The 17,686-nt window shown below is 52.6% G+C and overlaps 6 protein-coding genes across 6 annotated transcripts; 2 read left to right on the top strand and 4 right to left on the bottom strand.

Moving 5' to 3' along the window:
* Positions 1-50: 50 nt before the first annotated feature.
* GLOTRDRAFT_120003 (uncharacterized protein) lies at positions 51-3,009 on the bottom strand (the record flags this gene model as incomplete). The annotated part of the gene is given in 16 exon segments (XM_007865218.1): positions 51-322; positions 380-464; positions 748-886; positions 940-1,079; positions 1,144-1,250; positions 1,308-1,452; positions 1,504-1,624; positions 1,683-1,750; positions 1,809-1,884; positions 1,940-2,032; positions 2,089-2,152; positions 2,206-2,368; positions 2,417-2,428; positions 2,486-2,647; positions 2,667-2,771; positions 2,818-3,009. The coding sequence occupies 16 exon segments, from the start codon at positions 3,007-3,009 to the stop codon at positions 51-53; spliced, it is 1,944 nt and encodes a 647-aa protein (XP_007863409.1).
* Positions 3,010-3,263: 254 nt separating this feature from the next.
* GLOTRDRAFT_136919 (nucleolar complex-associated protein 3) lies at positions 3,264-6,025 on the top strand (the record flags this gene model as incomplete). Its single annotated transcript, XM_007865219.1, has 8 exons — positions 3,264-3,302; positions 3,350-3,594; positions 3,642-4,200; positions 4,252-4,531; positions 4,582-4,712; positions 4,761-5,141; positions 5,191-5,473; positions 5,523-6,025. The coding sequence occupies 8 exons, from the start codon at positions 3,264-3,266 to the stop codon at positions 6,023-6,025; spliced, it is 2,421 nt and encodes an 806-aa protein (XP_007863410.1).
* A 1,006-nt stretch (positions 6,026-7,031) lies between these two features.
* Positions 7,032-8,192, bottom strand: GLOTRDRAFT_136920 (uncharacterized protein; the record flags this gene model as incomplete). Its single annotated transcript, XM_007865220.1, has 4 exons — positions 7,945-8,192; positions 7,717-7,884; positions 7,600-7,658; positions 7,032-7,208 (listed from the first exon to the last, which is right to left on the bottom strand). Coding segments are annotated over exons 1-4 (558 nt in total), but the record flags the coding sequence as incomplete, so codon positions are not given.
* A 649-nt stretch (positions 8,193-8,841) lies between these two features.
* On the top strand, positions 8,842-11,160 carry GLOTRDRAFT_104079 (UEV-domain-containing protein; the record flags this gene model as incomplete). The annotated part of the gene is made up of 6 exons (XM_007865221.1): positions 8,842-8,850; positions 9,267-9,390; positions 9,449-9,687; positions 9,749-10,833; positions 10,894-10,996; positions 11,071-11,160. 6 exons carry the CDS (start codon positions 8,842-8,844, stop codon positions 11,158-11,160), a joined length of 1,650 nt encoding a protein of 549 aa, XP_007863412.1.
* On the bottom strand, positions 10,695-14,461 carry GLOTRDRAFT_110047 (uncharacterized protein). The gene is made up of 10 exons (XM_007865222.1): positions 14,151-14,461; positions 13,998-14,081; positions 13,801-13,944; positions 13,705-13,746; positions 12,376-13,644; positions 12,230-12,321; positions 12,064-12,167; positions 11,071-12,007; positions 10,894-10,996; positions 10,695-10,833 (listed from the first exon to the last, which is right to left on the bottom strand). Exons 1-8 carry the CDS (start codon positions 14,436-14,438, stop codon positions 11,628-11,630), a joined length of 2,403 nt encoding a protein of 800 aa, XP_007863413.1. The 5' UTR covers positions 14,439-14,461; the 3' UTR covers positions 10,695-10,833; positions 10,894-10,996; positions 11,071-11,627.
* A 701-nt stretch (positions 14,462-15,162) lies between these two features.
* On the bottom strand, positions 15,163-17,210 carry GLOTRDRAFT_114639 (FAD/NAD P-binding domain-containing protein). Its single transcript, XM_007865223.1, has 9 exons — positions 16,993-17,210; positions 16,823-16,938; positions 16,759-16,766; positions 16,333-16,691; positions 15,746-16,278; positions 15,585-15,688; positions 15,508-15,529; positions 15,417-15,449; positions 15,163-15,366 (listed from the first exon to the last, which is right to left on the bottom strand). The coding sequence occupies exons 1-9, from the start codon at positions 17,111-17,113 to the stop codon at positions 15,301-15,303; spliced, it is 1,362 nt and encodes a 453-aa protein (XP_007863414.1). The 5' UTR covers positions 17,114-17,210; the 3' UTR covers positions 15,163-15,300.
* Between the last annotated feature and the right edge of the window lie 476 nt (positions 17,211-17,686).

The raw sequence follows: 17,686 nt of genomic DNA on the forward strand, positions 1-17,686 counted from the left end.
CAGATCTCGCTAAGGTGAGGGGACATTGGAGTCCGATACAATCGTTGGCACTATCTCGCCGAGAGAGAGGCTCCTACGTCCATTGCCAAAGTCCATATGGCCTGTGTTTCCTGGTCCACCGCAGCCGCAGCCCACTCCTCTAGTTTGGACTGCGCTGCGAGATGTCTCGCAGCTGCGGCATCTCGACCCTCCTCCCGACCGAGGGCGTTATAGATGACCGCTAATAAGTACTGCACCTTCACCACAGAAGGATACATCTCGAGAGTCGTGTAGTCTGCCTCGGCTGTATCCAGAAAGCCTATGGCTTCTTGCAGATTGGAACCTGTCAACGATACACAGATCAATCTCGAGGGGTCCATAGAGGAGTGTACATTCTCACTTTCCGATCCTCCGGCTACGATTATACACCGGGCCATAGTGAAACACGCGAGTGCTCTTTGCTCGATGTCGTCGCCGTTAATGACCTACTGCATGCATCAACAGAGAGAAGAAGTCAGCTTCCCGATGGAACTGGCCTGTGGTATGATTTCCCGCAAGATCCTTTCGCATCGCTTGGTCATGCCAAACTCAAGGCCCACATCAGCGAGTAATATGATCGCTGTTCTATACAGCCCATAGCGACATTGGAACTCGGAATGCCACAATGACAACAGCAACGGTTCCACACAAGCTATGCCTTGCCCGCATTTCTACGATATGACAAGCGGTTGAGTTATGACGAAGGGTGGACCGGGCAAATAAACATACCAGGTAGTATATGACCTCGTACAACCGGTCACGTATGTGAGATCCGCCGGACGGAGGCAAGTCTGCGAAGTAGTCTCGATGTTTGTAACTAGCAGGCCTTTTGGGTTGCAGAAATTCGTTGAAGACTCGAAGCTGGCCTCTGAAGTTATGATTCAGCGCACGGATACTCCTACAATGAATAGATCCGCGGACCTCCTGGCGGCTCGCAGAGCAAGAACGTGCCACAACTCGCTTGCCCAAAGATGTTCATAGTCTATGACTGACAGCCCACGCCAGGTGTCCGGATCCAGTAACATAGAAAGAGCTTCGCGATATTTCCCCCTTCTTGCTTCCTGAAAGGGAATGTGTTGATAAGTCAGAGGTCAGTGTTCCAGCAGCGTTTCGAAGGGAAATAACCTTGTTAGCTCGATTTACGATCACTGTTATGCGATTATTGTCATCGCTAGCCGTCTCAGTGAAAGCTATTACAATGTTTTCCTCCACTTCGCTCATCCGAAGACATCCTGCAAAGGCAGGCGATGAACATGCCATGGCCAGAACCGTTCGTATGCCCTGCTTACCAGCATTATTCCATACTAAAGACTGTACAGCATGTTGCCCCCATTGCTCAACGTCCGTCTGTGCTGATGCTTCCTTCTCTGCCCAGTGATCGAAGGCGGTGATAGCTTCCAACACCTTTTCAAATGAAGCCGACAAGGGTTGTTCCTAGGATATCCTTCAGAACCTAGTAGTACGACATGGAAGCACGTGACTTGCATAGCTGACTTGCATGAGCTTTTTCACGTCGTACAGGATTTCGTAAGGATGCACATTAGGTCGGATGGTATTCAAGGGCTGCTTTGCCCCGAGATCCTTTGGGGGCAGACGAGAGGCCAAGCTAGAAGGCAAAAGATAAGTGATATAGAAGGGCTGCTTTAGAGGCAACTGAGACTGACCTCTTGCAATACTCATCCATGACACAATCACCAGCCCTCTCGGCGAGTTCCTGAGCTTCGACGAGCAACTATGTGGGGATGCGATCAGCCGCACAATAATTGGCAAAAGTCACCAGTCTAACTCACGTCCCGCGCCACCGTCCACTCCCGGCGTTTCCAATGATAACGAACAAGCTCGAGCAACGCATAATGCCTATATCCTCTGTAGGTTGGAAGAATGAGGAGTCATGCACCCGCAAAGAAGGATAGCTACTGACATGTCATTTTCGGTGTGAAATAGCTGCTCGAAGTACCTGCGGAGGCTTTCCACGGCTGTGCTCAGGTCTGAGACATCGCGCGCCTTTTCGTATCTGTGAAGTAAATTCATTGTAAGGTCGACGCATTAAGACTTACGGGGACCCCTCACTCGGCATATCTCTCGGCTGTAGCAAATTTCTTTTTATCCCGGCTTGTCCTGAACAGAAGATTGTCTACAGCAAGATGTTACCTTGCCTAGCTATATGGCATGAAGGTTGCGACATACCACTGTTTAATCGGTCCATTGGCCCATCGATGTAACCAGCTTGCAGGTCTCCGGCGCGCCAAGCTGCGTAGTCGCGTTGCAACCTTAGGACACCCTCCCAAGACAACTTCTGGAAAGTGACCCAGCATCTCCTGCAGAAGTAGCCGAATGGCGAGCGTCGCGTCTACAGTAGAATTGACTCCTGTCTTCCGGCATGAAATGTGATACGCACGAATGCAGGCTCCTGCGGAATGAAGTGAGTAATGGCTGAAAAGATAGCACATCCATACATGTTTCAGACCTGATCATCGTTGTCCTGGAAGAGGGCGGCAACACCTAGATCCTCATTCAGTAAAGAACCGAACATCAAACGATTCGCATCCCAACCTTGGAAGAAAATAAGCATGTCAGCGCCATTGCGGATAGACTTATGCTGAGGGACTATCAGCATGACCGACATCCACTACAGGGCCCAACCGTACCACATCTTTAACAGATTCAATTAAATACAGTGCATCGGCAACATCCGCCATAGGACCACTAGACAGCTCTTGTATAAGCTGGTACCAGGGTTTCGGTTCTGCCACCTAATGTCGTTTAGCGGTCTAAGTGTAGGCATTGCATACAGCTTACTTCGGAGATCTCATTCAGCATCAACCTATTTATGTGGAGCAAGAAAGGTGCCGGGACTTCTTTGCTTTCGAATTCCTTATAGGAGATGGCGAGCACGGAGAGCAGGCCGATATGGTGTGGCCGAAGAACATGTGTAGTTTTCGCCTGATAATTGGGCTGGCCCGTCGTCTTCGCTGTGCGCAACGCATCCATGGCGGAAAGAAGACCTAATATTTCTGCGTGGACTCGGAAAGACGGCGAGCCAAAGAACTACAACCAAGTCGAAAGACAAGCCACAGACGCGTGATCGCGTCCTGGCGCGTCCACGCTTCTGTACTTACGTAATTACGGATAGGGTTTCCGGATATAGTTACATATTGATGGCAGCCCAGATCCGCGAAAGATTCTTGGCTTTGGCAGTTTGATTGGCTGAGGGCACGCTGCTGTCTCGTTACTTACACGCTGCGATGGCCGTCAAGGGGGCCAAAAGGCAAGCACCCTCTCAGGTATGTGCTGCAGCGCCTTACTGAACACCTACTTACCCAGGCTGTAGCGAGGAGGTCCGTCAAAGAAGCCAAAGCTTGCCAAAGGAAGCAAATCAGGCAGTAAGAATGTGGCCGGGAAGGGGAAGGACAAGGGTAAGGGGAAGGAGCGGGCATACGAGAGGGACGTCGTGGAGATTCCAGCTGCTCTAGAGGATGCGGAGGCCGAGCTATCAGAGGAAGATCTCGAGCTATTGAACGAATACGCGGATAACGCCAAATTCCTCAGTAGCTTGGATCCCAAGGCCATTGGAAGGTGTGTAGTCCTACGTTTCCAGAAGCACGAGCTTACGCTTCTCCCAGGAGTAAGAAAGAAACTGAACGACTGCATCGCATGAACAAACCTGTGCGGGTGACCCGTAAAGATGACCTCCCAGACATTGACTCTAACGACGAGGACGAAGATGAAAATTCCTGGAGCTCGGACATTGAAGAGGGCGACTTTGAATCAGATGAGCCCGGCTCTGCTTCCGCCTTCCCGAGCTCATCCGAAGCGGACTCTGAGCTGGATCCAGAAGAGCTGTACGAATCTCGCCAGCGACCGCCTGCATGGACATCGGAACCCGAACCCAAAGGCGTTGTCAACCGTCTTCCCATAAAACTGGCGGATGGCCGGATTCAGAAGACCGAAGGTCGAATTCGTATTGGTCCAGAAGATGAGGAGAGCAGCGAGGAATCCATGGACAGCTCTCCAGAAGAAGCTGAAGCGTCGCGAGTAGAGGATGTCTCTACCGGGGCGCGCTTCGGTCGTCCAGCCGTCATAGACGTGATTGGGAGTAAGTCAAGAAAGGCTCGTATAGAGGCTGCCAAAGAACAGATCGCGAGCATATGTCAAGAAATTGTGGCTGATCCTGAGAACAGCGTAAGCACGTCTGGTTGTCCTCAGAGTGCTGCTCACTCATCCAGCCTGTAGCTTGGGCTGCTGCGACGACTTCATACGTTCTCGCTGCCATCCATATCCACACCTACGCACCCCGAGCCGGTGACGAACGACCCCACGATACGCAAGCTAGCCATGCTCTCCCAGCTTGCTGTCTACAAGGACATCATCCCCGGCTACCGAATTCGTCCGCTCACCGATAAGGAGAAGGCAGAGAAAGTGAGCCAGATCGTAGCCAGGACACGTGAATACGAACAGGGGCTCGTCGGAGTCTATCAGACGTACTTACGTGCGCTCGAAGCCGAGGTCAAAGGTCGGGACGGCATCCATTGTTTTGACTTATCGCTGACTGTTCTTGGATAGGTCAGACAGAGCTCGCCGATATCGCGCTGCAGTCCATGTGCACCCTCCTGGTGGAGGTGACTCATTTCAATTTCCGGATGAACCTCATGAACTGCATTGTCGCCCGACTGAGTAAGAAGTCTTGGGATAAGGTATGATCTCGGTTTTATCCGCTGAATTCCCACTGAATGCCCGTCAAGTCCTCGGAACTGTGCCTGAATACGATCGTCAAGGTCTTCCGTCAGGACCTTACGGGCGCCCCATCACTGGAGCTGGTTCGGCTGCTGAACCGCATGATCCGGGAGCGAAAATACAACGTGCACCCGAACGTCCTGAGCTGCCTGCTCCATCTCCGCCTCAAGACGGAGCTCAACGTTCGAGCATCGGAGTCTAAGGCGGAAAAGGAAGGTGACAGTGCCAAGGGTCAGCAGAAAAGGATATCCCGCCATGGTAAGGGCAAGAAGACCGACGCCCCTCACCTGAGCAAGAAGGCCAAGAAGGTTCTCAAGGAGCAAATGGAAATCCAGAAGGAAATGAAGGAGGCCGCCGCCGAGGTCGATAGGGAAGAGCGTGCTGCTACGGTACGTCGGTGAAAACTTTTTCGAACACCGTTTAATAGTTTCCGCACAGCAAACAGAGACCCTGAAATTGCTGTTCGTCCTTTACTTCCGGATCCTGAAAAATCCGGAGCCGACCGCACTGCTTCCAGCTGCGCTGGAAGGGATTTCTAAATTCTCTCACCTCGTTAACATCGACTTTTTCAAGGACCTCATGCAGGTTTTGAAGAGCCTGGTGCTCAGGGATTCGAAACCTCCCTCGGACGATAGTCTTGACGACGTCAGCAGCATGGAGAAAAGTGTGCGGTATCGCCTCACCTGCATAACCACTGCCTTTGAACTCCTAATTGGGCAAGGTATGGAGATTTTCTGACCGATAAATAATATTCATTGAGCGTCCTACAGGAGAAGCGCTTACTCTCGACTTGACGGACTTCAACAATCTACTTTACGCCCTTATTCCTGCCCTAGGACTCATTCCAGATATCGAGCGGATCCCGCTTGAGTCGTCGGCGGCAAAGCTGGAGCACAGATCCATTGCTGATATGTTCTTCCGCGCCTTGGATTTGGTGTTTTCGCCGCGTATGACTCAGCACAGCTCCCCCGCCTGGCGGTCTGCAGCTTTTGCAAAGCGCGTCCTGTCCACCGCGCTGCACTGGCCGCCGGCCAGTGCTGTGCGGGCCATTCATTTCGTGGAGCGACTCATCGTAAAGGACACGAGGCTGGACTATCTCTTGTCCACGGAAGATCGCACGTTCAACGGCGTTTATCGTCCCGACATCGACGATCCCCAGCTGTGTAACCCTTCCGCCGCGTCGCTCTTTGAAGTTCACATCCTCGCGAACCAGCACTGGGATGTACGCGTCAGAGATGAAGCCCTCAACCTCGTCAACTTCATACGTCAGTAGCGAGTAGCAAGATATATTTTACGTTATATTAGCCGTAGACACGAGGTGATATAAGGATCAGCAAGCGACCAATGAGAAGTGCTAGAGTGAGGCCACGAAGGCGTGTTAGGCAAGTATGGTCCAACAACGCGACGCGAAGGCGGAACGTGTCCGCAATGTCCATCGGAAGACATAACTATGATATAATAATACATGAGATGTTGGCACACATGTGAGGCGGGAAACAAGCATAGGAGGGCCAAAAATATGAGGGTGTGCGGTGAAGGCGCGCTTGCCTCTGTCAGCAGCACGCTTCAAAAGGGCTGTGATCCAGCCGATGTTACAGAGGATGCCGTTCCTGACCTTTGTCTGCCGACGAGCGACGAGTATGAACTGTTGCTGAAAGAATCGATAGCCGGTTGGCGAGGGAGCATTTCATAGCCTGCCGATGTCGGCGGGTTATTTCCAGAGGGATACTGCGGCGGCCAGGGTTTCCCCAAAGTGGGACGCCGGACTTCGAGGACCTCCGCAGAGGGCTTGTCATCGGAGTAAATACCGCTGAACTCGTAATTGATGACGGCTAGCGTAACTCCATCGACGACCACTGTCTGGCTGACGTTCATCCGCCTGGCTGCAAGCACGTGTGGAACATGAGGAACTCCCATCGACCTTGATAGAGGGCGGGCCGCGGACGTACCAATATCGAGCCATCTACTTCTGGTGAGCCACGACTCTGGCAGTATGCTGCGCATTCTCTGGGTCTCGTCAAGGCTCTGAGGCGGCTTGAGGGAGGCTGTATCCTGATGATGACAGACTCCCTCTTGGTATACGCGCGTTGCACATTGACCCGACGTCCATGGAGACTCCATCTGTATGGCACCCTGGAATCCGTCGAATGCAAGGGCGCTATACAATCCATCATAAAATACGGGCAATTGCAGTCTTATGAGGATCACGATGGGGCCCGGGCAGGACGATCCTCTTTGAGGAAGGGGGATGTACTCATCTACGCGGACGGTACGACGCTCCATCCGTTGAGACCATAAGCACAAAGCGGTGAGTCGATTGCGAAGCGACTGGCGGCCATTATGAACAGCCTCCCCGAGGACGGGGATACCTGTTTGGTAGCTGGAAGGTATTGAAGCAGGATCCGAGGGAGTCGGGGACAGAAAATGAGGCGATGCTGCGGATAAATTTTCTGTGCCTAGTGGGGCAGCAAAAGTGAGGGTGCTCATCGATCCAGCGGCTCTATCATCAGGCAACTGGCTGACGGCCGGCTCTACGTAGGCGCGCGCAAAATTGCAGGGAGCGCCTTCGAGGCCCTCGCGCTTCACGTTGTCCGCAGTGGTGACGCCGAAGGATACATCCGCTGGGAAACCGACAGTAGTCACTGCCGTGTCCGCGAAGGCGACCGACGGGGGCGCAGTGCCAACAGGTGAATATAGCTCTGGTGCTATGCCGGAGTCGTACACGCTGTCCGAGCCAGACGAACTAGGGGAACGAGGGAACAACAGAGGACTTTGTCCGCCATGTTCTCGTTTGACAGCAACGCCGGACAATCGTAGTTCGCTGCTATTGTTATGTTGGTCGCTTACAGATGTGAGCATGTTCGTCCCTGGAAACAGTTCATCTCCGCCAGCAACTAGCTGATACTCTGCGGTGGAGAGCGGCGTAAGCAGGAGACGCGAATAATAGACATGGAGTGCACAAACCAGGTTCTCCTTTCCACATATTCCTCAGGACCTGTATATGGCTGGCAACTTGCTTTTTGGACCGCTCGATCCCTCTCTTGTGGAGGTAATCGACGAGGAATTGATTTCGCCATCGGCTGCGCCCCCTTGAGAACGTTGCCCACGGCGAGTCCCAGTATTGTCGTAGTCCTGAATGGGGATGAACAGTGAGGCCTTAGGAGGGTGATGGTGAATCAAATACAAATTCACCTTCAACGAAGATTTTCTCGATAGACTCTGGCCAGACTTCGCTGGAACCATCTTTCAGCATCTTTCGATGCTTTCTCTGAGGGGTAAGTGTCTTGGGAGCGCGGTTCAACGACGAGCCAGCGCCGCCGCTTGACGAGGACGCGACGACGGGCATGGTGGAGTCTTGGATAGCGACGCGTACGTGTGCCTTATGACTATTTGAGTGCAAGGGACCACCGATATATATCACGAACGACGATTTTGTACATGTGAAAGCGAGAGGGAAGTAAAACCTATCAACAATGGTCCTTGACTCTTTTTATATTAAATACTAACCCTAGTCTCGGCGCCATTGTGAGGGGGATCACAGCAGCTTCGACAAGGATAGGCAGTTCTATGGCAGAGAACACCGAGTCCACAAGATCCGGAAATGGGAGAACCGGCCCACTGATTTGGAGATAGTAGACGTGGGATCCTGAGCCAGATAGCGGATCGGGACGGTCGCCAAAAGAATCTGACAGCCTGCGCGGGTACCGTGGACAGCAAAGCCGGCACAGTGGTCCGGAGATTTAATAACCGGCTGTACGAAGGTGGGATAGCTGCAGCCCGAACATCAAGATGACTTCCAAGTCGGACCTGTGGCGGCGGTGCAGCATGTGCAGAAGGAACAAGACAAGAAGCGCTGCTGAAAAGTTATTGTGCACCATGACACTCGATCTTACGCAGAATCTAGAATCGGAGGAAATACCAGGTCCTAGCGGTCGGTAGCCCGAGGGGAGACCGGAATCCACAAGCTGTGTCCCTTTGAGTTTCCCTTTCCGGGTGCTGCGGGTTTGTTGCTCCGTTCATAAATCAAGACCCGGCGCCGTGAAAAAATACAAAGAGGCACGGGCGAGTCACCCGAGTAGGTGGGGCGGCATGGTGTCCGTTGTTTGCTCGCCCCGGATCATGCTTGGTGGGATCCCTGCAGACGACATTCGGTTTCGCGTTGGATAAGGCAAACTACTAGTCATAGGAATAGTTCCGGCGGCAGCCCAGATCAAAACGGAAGCAAAACACTAACCTGTAGAGACTGCTGAATGACGCCACGGCCCAGACACTGAACGAGTATGTTGTACCCCAGAATCTGTTTCAGATATCAACATAGATAAATTTGGGTTCTCTCCTTCCACAGGCTTAGACTTAGGGTTTATCGAATCGCCGCGATCAATTTCTGCATGTGGAACTCGAGGAATCCTTACCAGGCTAAAGAATTTGAATCGGAGCTCGAACGCTGGGGCGGAGGGTGCAGGCTGGGACAGAGCTTCTACGCGCTCACCTCGTCCATCATGAATAATGGAGAGACGTTGACGCAGAAATGGCTTCGGCAGAATGTGCACTCTTATCCAGGCCGTGACCGCGTCTACGCGGATGCCAACGCTGTTCTCTCTCGCTTCCCAACCATCAGACCCAAGACAGACGTTTATAGTTCAGTACTGATGCTCGCCGTACTGCAATCGATTAACTCATACATGGTGCGGTCCAGCTTTTGACGATGGGCGGACACAACTGCTCCTCTGTCTCCATGGTCTACTGCCCATCACATTCCGTCAAGCGTCCTACAATATACCGATAGCCATATGGATAACACATGACTTTCCTCGCCGACCTCCGCTTGTTTATGTCGTCCCGACAAGTGAAATGCTGGTCAAGGCAGGTAAATACATGGACGTCAGCGGGAAGTGCAATATCACCTATATTCAGAACTGGGAAAGGAAGAGTGAGGTACGAGCCTGTCGCATGATAAATGCTTGGCACTCAATACGCTGACATTCCAGCCCATTAGGCCTGCAATCTTCTCTCTTTAATGGAAGAAATGCAAGACGAATTCTCCCGAGAGCCGCCTGTCTATGCGAAGTCGAAGCAGAGTGAGTCAAGGACGCCTGTCACCCCGGGTAGCCCTGTGAGGGATGCGTCGCAAAGGCATAGTCACAGACCGACGGTCCGGTACTCTGATGACCATCGTCCTCCTCCAATACCGCCGAAGCCCGGAGCATCCTTTCCTGACCCACAATCTCGGCCAGCAAGCGTTCCATGGCCGGGACAGCATGAGCTTGCCCCCCCTCAGAGAGCGATGAGTGTAAGTTCTACCCTGTCCTGTGTGATCACTAATCCGCATAAACATCGTCTCCAGCCTGTCGTGCCCCCTCGTCCACCGCCCACTCCTGGGATGTTTGTGCCCTCGCCACAACATCAACGGAGTATGTCGATCCACAGTACGAACCCGTCTGGCAGCACTATGTATCAACCTCCCATAAACCCGATGTCTCCAGTCTCATCACCTTCGAGCCAGCGATGGTCCTTGCCTCCTTCACAAGTGTCAACCTATGCGCAGAATACGGACCAGGGTTCTCAGGCACATCCTATCCCCCTAGCGATGAGTCCTCTCCCCCCTCAGGTTTCTCCATCATTTGTAGCACCCAACGTAGTTACACCGTCGTATTCTCCTCTGCCACCCCCGCAGCCAGAACCCCGACCCCCACCTCCTAACCTCCTGGAAGAGCCTGCTGTTGAACTAGGAGATGCGGTTCCAGCCCCTAGTCACGCACCGCCTCGTCCTATGAACCCAGAGCTGCTGCGACTTCACGCTGATGTACATGCAAAGTTTTCATCTGAACTAGCGTCACTATCCCAAGCCATGGCTCTGGATGCGGAACGCTTGCGTGCTCACCAGAGAGATCTGTTGGTGGGTGAACCGGCTATCCGAGATGAGATGGCTAGACTGGAGGCGGTGAAAGATGTCTGCCGCGGGGTAGCTGGCCGTCTGAGAACGGTAGTAGGGCAAGCCGAAATGAATCTTGGTGAGCTAAAGAAGAAGGGTGATCCAGAAGTGGACGAACTAGTGTGCTCTACCACTATAGTCCATAATCAGTAAGTCTGTCCTTGAAGTCGTAACAATTTGCCATAAGGCCAACTGTTGCACAACAATAGGTTAATCAACCTAGTTGCCGAAGAGAACGCTATAGAGGACACGATTTATCATCTTCACAGGGCCTTAAACACGGGTCGGATCGATCTGGACAGATTTCTAAGGGTACGTCGAGTGCCGTCATATTGTTAGTTTCCGAGGATACTCAAACCAGGGATGGTGGACGTTTCATTGCCCAGACCACTCGTGTTCTAGCCGAAGAACAGTTTATGAAGAAGGCTCTTATAGAGAAAATCCAGACCGGCTTACCCATGAGCCAATGGGCGTGAAGAATGCATCTAGGATTCCATATGAGAGCTTATTTACTTCGCGTGATTGGCACCTTTGGGGGAGGGAAGCTACAGCAGCGCAAGCCCCCAGTTCCTGGGATCCTACCTCCTGCGTTTCGATGCGGAAGCGAAGGACCGGAGGGCAACTAGCACAGAAGTCTACCTACCCAACCTTCCTCTTTCGTGGATTTGCAGTGGATCTCTTGACTTCAGTGTTTTCAATTTGAATAACGCTATCGGTACCGCGTTGCCTAGGCCTCGACCGTCGGTAGATCCTCGATCGTCATACGAGAAGCAGAAAGACATCAGCATTTGGTCGAAGATAGAATACATAGTAGATCACGTTCACATTACATAGCACTAAGAGCGCAGCCTGTAAGCAAATATCCAACAGTCGGGGTAATGTCGCTCGCCATGCTCATAAGTACTCGAATAATAATGGATCCCCCGGCATGGACCTAGACCCATCAATCCCTCGACGCTACTGCCCGAGGGCTAGTAGGACTCGTGCTCCCAACCCATCGCCATACGCGCATCTCATCTCCACCTGGGAGCTCTTCTAGGTTTGCTCTGACATTCGCATTGCTTTCTACCACATGTTCCACCTTATTCCACAGCCGGGTTCGTGTGGAGATCGAATGTTCGTCCTGCAAGATGAGGTCACGTAGCTGCAAGGAAGATAGGTAAGGGTGTGGGGTGGTGATGGGATCCGTATGGTGGGCGAGCTCTTGATTCCGCAATGCGTCTAGAACAATAGGGACAAGCTCCGACACACGCTTGTCTTCCGCCTGGCGACTTGCCCGGCGCCTGCGATAGTACAAGGTGCTGAGGACGGTTGCGAGCACAGCTGTAGGGAAGAAGACTGTCAATTACGAGCAATGTAGACCATGTAGTGGGACTGACCGAACACTCTAGCTTGCCATTCGTGCCAAGTTTCCCTCGTCTTTACCCTGATCAAACAGCTCAGGTCTAAATTGGGCTCGCTATGTGCCAAATATTTTCGGCCCCTGTAACGTCATCAAACGCACTCAGCACGTGTCTGCGGGACGGAAAGTTACTTCGAACTTACTGCGAGTCTTCACTGGTGATAACTCCGCCCCATTCAATTAACTGACCCACTGCTTCATTAAACAGACTGTCGAAATTTTCAATGGATTTACCCTGAGGAATTCCAGGATTAGCGGCGCATTTAGCACGTCGTCGCGCGGACATCACCCCTGGTCGCCTTCTCATAATCGCTTTCAGTTCCTCCATCTCCAACCCCCACGTCCTGGCTTGACCACCTTCTTTATCCGGAACATCGTGAACGTCTCCCATGCACAACCTCTTTCCACGTTCCTGGCCGAGATACGCAACCATCACTTTACCCAGCACTCCAATATTTCGCTTCCTCTTCGGATCTTCCAAACATCTCGGGGGGAACGCAACCGGTCCCATACCAGGTAGCCCGTTGGCGAGCTCTATAACTTGCCAAATTCCCTGTACAACAGATGACGACGAAGCGGAAGGGGCAGGGAGGAACGCCAGGAGAGGGTGGGGACGGAATAAGTAAGTGTCCTCACAGACGATCTCACGACCTCTGCACTTTGCGTGCGCAGGACACGGAGTACAAATGGTCGGATGAGGGAGGGGAACAAGGTCAGGAGGCGGGCAAGGAACTAATTCGCTATCCCTCTTCTCCAATTTATAGCCTTCCTCAGGTGATGATTTGATTGCAGGAAGTTGTACGAATGTTGTGTTGTCCCTGTGACACGCGTCTATAGCAGCCCAGCGGGTCTTCATTGTTTCGAGAATCTCGTTGGTGTCCCTGCCGGGGTCGCAGAAACCGATCTGAGCAGACTCGGTCTTATACTTGTACACTGCGGGTGAAACAGCCAAGAAACATAGAGCCACGAGAATGCGAAGCAACAGCGACGAAGACTCCTTCGCAGGGGGCGGGCGGTGACGGATGACATCTCCGTCGCCAGATATACGGCGGGCTATGGCAACTGTTTCATCCCCCTCGTCTTCGTCTTCTTCCGCGTTGTCGGCCTCATCATCGAGCTCGTCTTCTAGCACTTGATGCTGCACTTGCATCATGCTCTGCTCGGGATCTTCAAAAGGCCCCACGTCCTGTTCTTGCAACCTTCGTGGGGTCTCAGGGATTTGCACCTTGACTTCCCTGGCCGGCAGTCCGGACTTCCTCGGACGATTAAATATACTTGAGGGGAGATCAGGCTCGAATGTCGATCGGGGAGGAGAAGGGGGAGTGGGCTGTTGTTCCTCGGGGGGCGGATCGGGAAGTACCACAATTTGCTTCGGAGGTGACGGAGAGAGATGCGGAGGTGCAGATGAAGCTTTACGAGACGACCTTCGCGCTGTCGTGGTACGAGCCGTAGTAGTGCGTCGGGCTCTAGCCTTCGACGGCGAGGGTTTAGCCGGAGACGAAGACTCAGCTCCGGATTGGAAAACGTTATTATCCTCCCAGCCACTGTCTTCAGCATGCTACAGTTATGACGTCTTCCGCATGAGTAGTCGCATGAGGTAAGAGATATGCGCACGTACAGTCTCCGATTCAGGACGCGACTTCTTCGCATTTTGGCCAGACTACAGTCCATTATGAAGGGGGTTTCAAAGAGATGAGGATTTAGGATCACGCACGGCCTTCTTGCTGCGGCTGATCTTGCGCGGAGGAAGCTCTTCGGGCTCACTTTCTTCTGCTACAGCGGGTTCGAGCACAATAGCCTTGCGAGTTGTTGACGGGCCACCTAGAGAAGGTTGCGCGGAGGAGCGGCGCCGCTTAGGCTACACCTTGCAGGTTAAGACCAGATCAGTCTAGCTGTTATCACGATACTCACGGGATCCGGTCTCGGAGGGGAGGATTCCTTCTCATCCTGCGAAGGTGGGCGAGACAAACGCCTGGATGATCTTCGTACGGGCGGCTAGAGCATTGAGGCGGCCCAATGTAAGACGATGTAAATGAGAGGCATGGCTGAAAGTCTGGTACTTGCCTTTTTATCTCCTCCGATCAACTTTCCCGTTACGCCATCCTTTATACCATCATCGCTAGCAGCACTGTTCTCCCTCTTCAGTTTCTCCTTCTTCAGCTGAGTAGTTTGGGGTTTGATTTCTTCATTAAAGAGTTGTACGAGTTTGGGCTTCGTATAAGGCGTAGGATACCTGATATTGTGGTAACCAAATATGCCAAGCAATTGTGGAACAGTGAGAGTGGTCGGGTCGAAGTCGGGTTCAAGGTAGCGGCCTTGCTCGACGATTTGTGCCGTTGTTAGACGCGACATAGTGGCCTAAACGGCGACGGACGGGACACGTTGATACACAACGCGGTCGTGGTCAACAAGCAAGGCGCGTCATGGACCCCGAAGACCGCAGTCAACAGATATCACGTGTCCCCAGGCACCCGACGCGTCTCGTGAGCCTGATGGCTCTCTCGCGTCGGATTGGCTGACGTGGCAAGCGCCGGTTTGGGAAATCTCAGGGCAAGTGGGTGACTGTGGGTCCAACGTCAACCCTACAATTGTCTGTCAGAGGGTCCGCGACAACGGGGACCTAATACGATTTAACCAGAGGATTCATGCGGCTGTTTACACCCCGAACCAGACCGTCTATTGTCGTCAGTGATCAGGGAGAATATCGGGGAGCATAATTGTCAGCTACTCCAAGCTTCCGTGTTATTGTCCTCTGTCTTACACAAGACTATCTCATCGGGAACGCCCGATCCCCTAGGGTTGGTACTTCACTAGACACTCGTCATCAGAAATAAGTAGAGTTATTCGGCATCCATTGCGGTGAAGTGTGTAATTGAAGCCCAAGTGTCGTGCCCGACTCAGCCAACTTCAAGCTTCAAGGGCCACCATATGCATCAACCGCGTCCCATAAGAGGGCTGGTCTGTATATTATGTGACGTATCGAAGCAGAGCATGGTACGTACCAATCACGCCCGGGTTCGCCGAAGAGGCTCCTATCGCCTGCTTTGCGCAGTACGTCTGTGTATATGAACTATTTCGCGGACCTAAGAACGCAAATCCATACGAAGTTACGCCGTGAGTCGAGAACGACCTTGAGCCTTGAAATGCATGTGTACGGGTAACAATTCAAAGATCATGCAAATACAGCAAACTAGTACATATGGCTGAAAGCTATTTACTCCAACGCGGCCGGGAAGGAGGGGCGAATCGGTCCCGAAGTCCCGAACCACTGCCCCTTGACCTGGAAGGATGTCAGTGAGATTACTAGTAGCAGCTGTCTTTAGCACTCACCATGTAATTGAAGTACACCCAGGGGAAGAGATCCTGTTGAGACGCCATTAGCCTTCTGTGACTCAGAGCCTGGCGCCAGGAAACTAATTACCTTTTTGAGGTGGTAATACAACCTATCACAGATCGAGAGTCAGAGAAGCGGTCTCAAACAAAAGGATACAGACTAACCGTCTGGGCTTGGACTGGTCGCCCAGGTACTCCGCGAACGTCTCTTCGGGAACCAGATCATATTTGAACTCCGCCAACATCAATTGACCATACCCGGTCAAGAGCTGAGAATACGCTCATCAGGTACGGCTCAGTGCACGAGGCTACGAAACGTCACTCACTGGGCAGCTCGTGTAACCGTTGTACCTCGCACTTCCAAGTTTGCCGGTGTCCATGACGGAGAACAGATTCTCCGTGAGGACCGGGGCCTGTTTGGTGATTGCGGCCGCGGTCTTGGAGGTGGGGAGCGATGAGCAATCGCCGAGAGCCCATATATTGCCGTACTCGGGCTTGACATGTCTCAGCGTCTCCTTATCCACTTGAACCCATCCGGCTGCATCGGCAATCGGCTGTCCCTTCATGAAATCAAGCGGCCCTTGTGGCGGTACGACGTGCAAGATGTCGTAGTCTACGGTAGCAGTAGAGCCGTCGGCTTTGTTGAATGTCGCCTTGTGGTTCGGAACGTCGATGGAGGCTAGATTGTGCTGGAAGAGAGCAGGGACCCCCCGCTGCAAACGGAGCTCATTTAGAGCATCAGAATACTTCTTGACGCTGAACATGCTCGGCATGCCGGTGTAGAACTCGACTTGGACGTTACCGCCGCGCCCGGTCCTCTGGTATCGGTCCCAAGCCATCCACATGATTTTTTGAGGCGCTAACCAACATAGCATTAGCTACGATCAGACAATCACGGAGCCATAGACCATACCTCCAGCGCACTTGATGATCCCCGCGGGTTGTGTGAATATCGCCTTACCGGACCGGAGTGTGTCGATGTCCCTCCACACCTTGTCGCAAGTGTCGTAAGAATAGATAGTCGAGACGCCGGAGTTCGGGTCAGCAAGCCCCTGGGATAATCCAGGTATAGCATTGTAGTTGATCTTAAGCCCCGTGGCTACAACGAGAGTGTCGTACGACAAGGTGCGACCCAAGGTAGTCGTCACTGAATTGGACTGGGGGGTAAAGGTCTGCACATTCTCAGGAATAAGGGCCAAATGCGGAGGGATGAGAGACTTGAGCGGTCGCCGAAGTTCCGTCTTCTGCTTCAGACCAGAACCAACTAGGGTCCTAGTACAGTATGCACGCGATCAGTGCCCTCGGCTCGCAACTAACTATTCGTATAAGACACACTAACCATCCAGGCTAAGTAAAGGATTGGTCAGTAAAGGAAAACAACATGCCACCGTAATGTTACGCACTTGATAGTGATGGAAGTCGGCTGAATCCAGAATTGCGATGTCCTGCGGATTCAAGGCCTTCCCCGCCGACTGGAAGCGATTAAAGATTTGGTTCGCAACATTCAAACCAGCGGAACCTGGCATATGCCTAGTCTGAGTATCGCCCGGAGTCCGGAGATGCCGGAACATACCTCCGCCCACTACGATAATCTTATACTTGTCCTTATCCGAGGCAGTATGCGCCCATCGTACTTTGCGAGTACCTGCAGGGACCTGGGAAAGGCCGTTCAGCGTCCTCTTGATCGACAGCATAGCTCAGATAACTCAGATCCAGCAAATGAGAGAATGAGAGAATAGGGTGTCCTGATGGTCGTCGGCCTAGGCAGCGAAGGGTATATATGCTCACCAGCTATTCCGAATTTCTTGCTTCGCTGACTTCAGCCACATCCAGGAGACCCTAACCAAGCACGTCATAATTGAGAAAACTGCCGATCACGTGGCAATTCCCAGGTATGTTTTGATTTACTTTCAGCCTCTGGAGGACTTGAGGTCTACTTTGGTCTCAGATGGCTATGCAAAGCATTTAAGCAATGGGTACTGGTTTCGACCATTCCAATGTCATTGCTAGCACGGAAAGGCGAGGGACCTCCTCCGAAGAACGCGACTGCTGAATGCACGGCACGAGGAAGAGCACTCAGGGACGGTTAAGACGTTCTGTTGACGTTCATAACATATACCGTGAATAAAGGTAGAAAGATAGGTAGCTCGAAGCATGGTCGAGAACGCTGACAGAAGGGATCACATGCGCGGCACCACCGCGTACAGATGAATATTGCAACACCGGCGGAAATGAGGGTCTGGGCCTCATACAGCTCACACTCAGCG

This window comes from Gloeophyllum trabeum (genome assembly GCF_000344685.1).
Source record: "Gloeophyllum trabeum ATCC 11539 unplaced genomic scaffold GLOTRscaffold_00003, whole genome shotgun sequence".
Lineage (NCBI taxonomy): Eukaryota > Fungi > Basidiomycota > Agaricomycetes > Gloeophyllales > Gloeophyllaceae > Gloeophyllum > Gloeophyllum trabeum.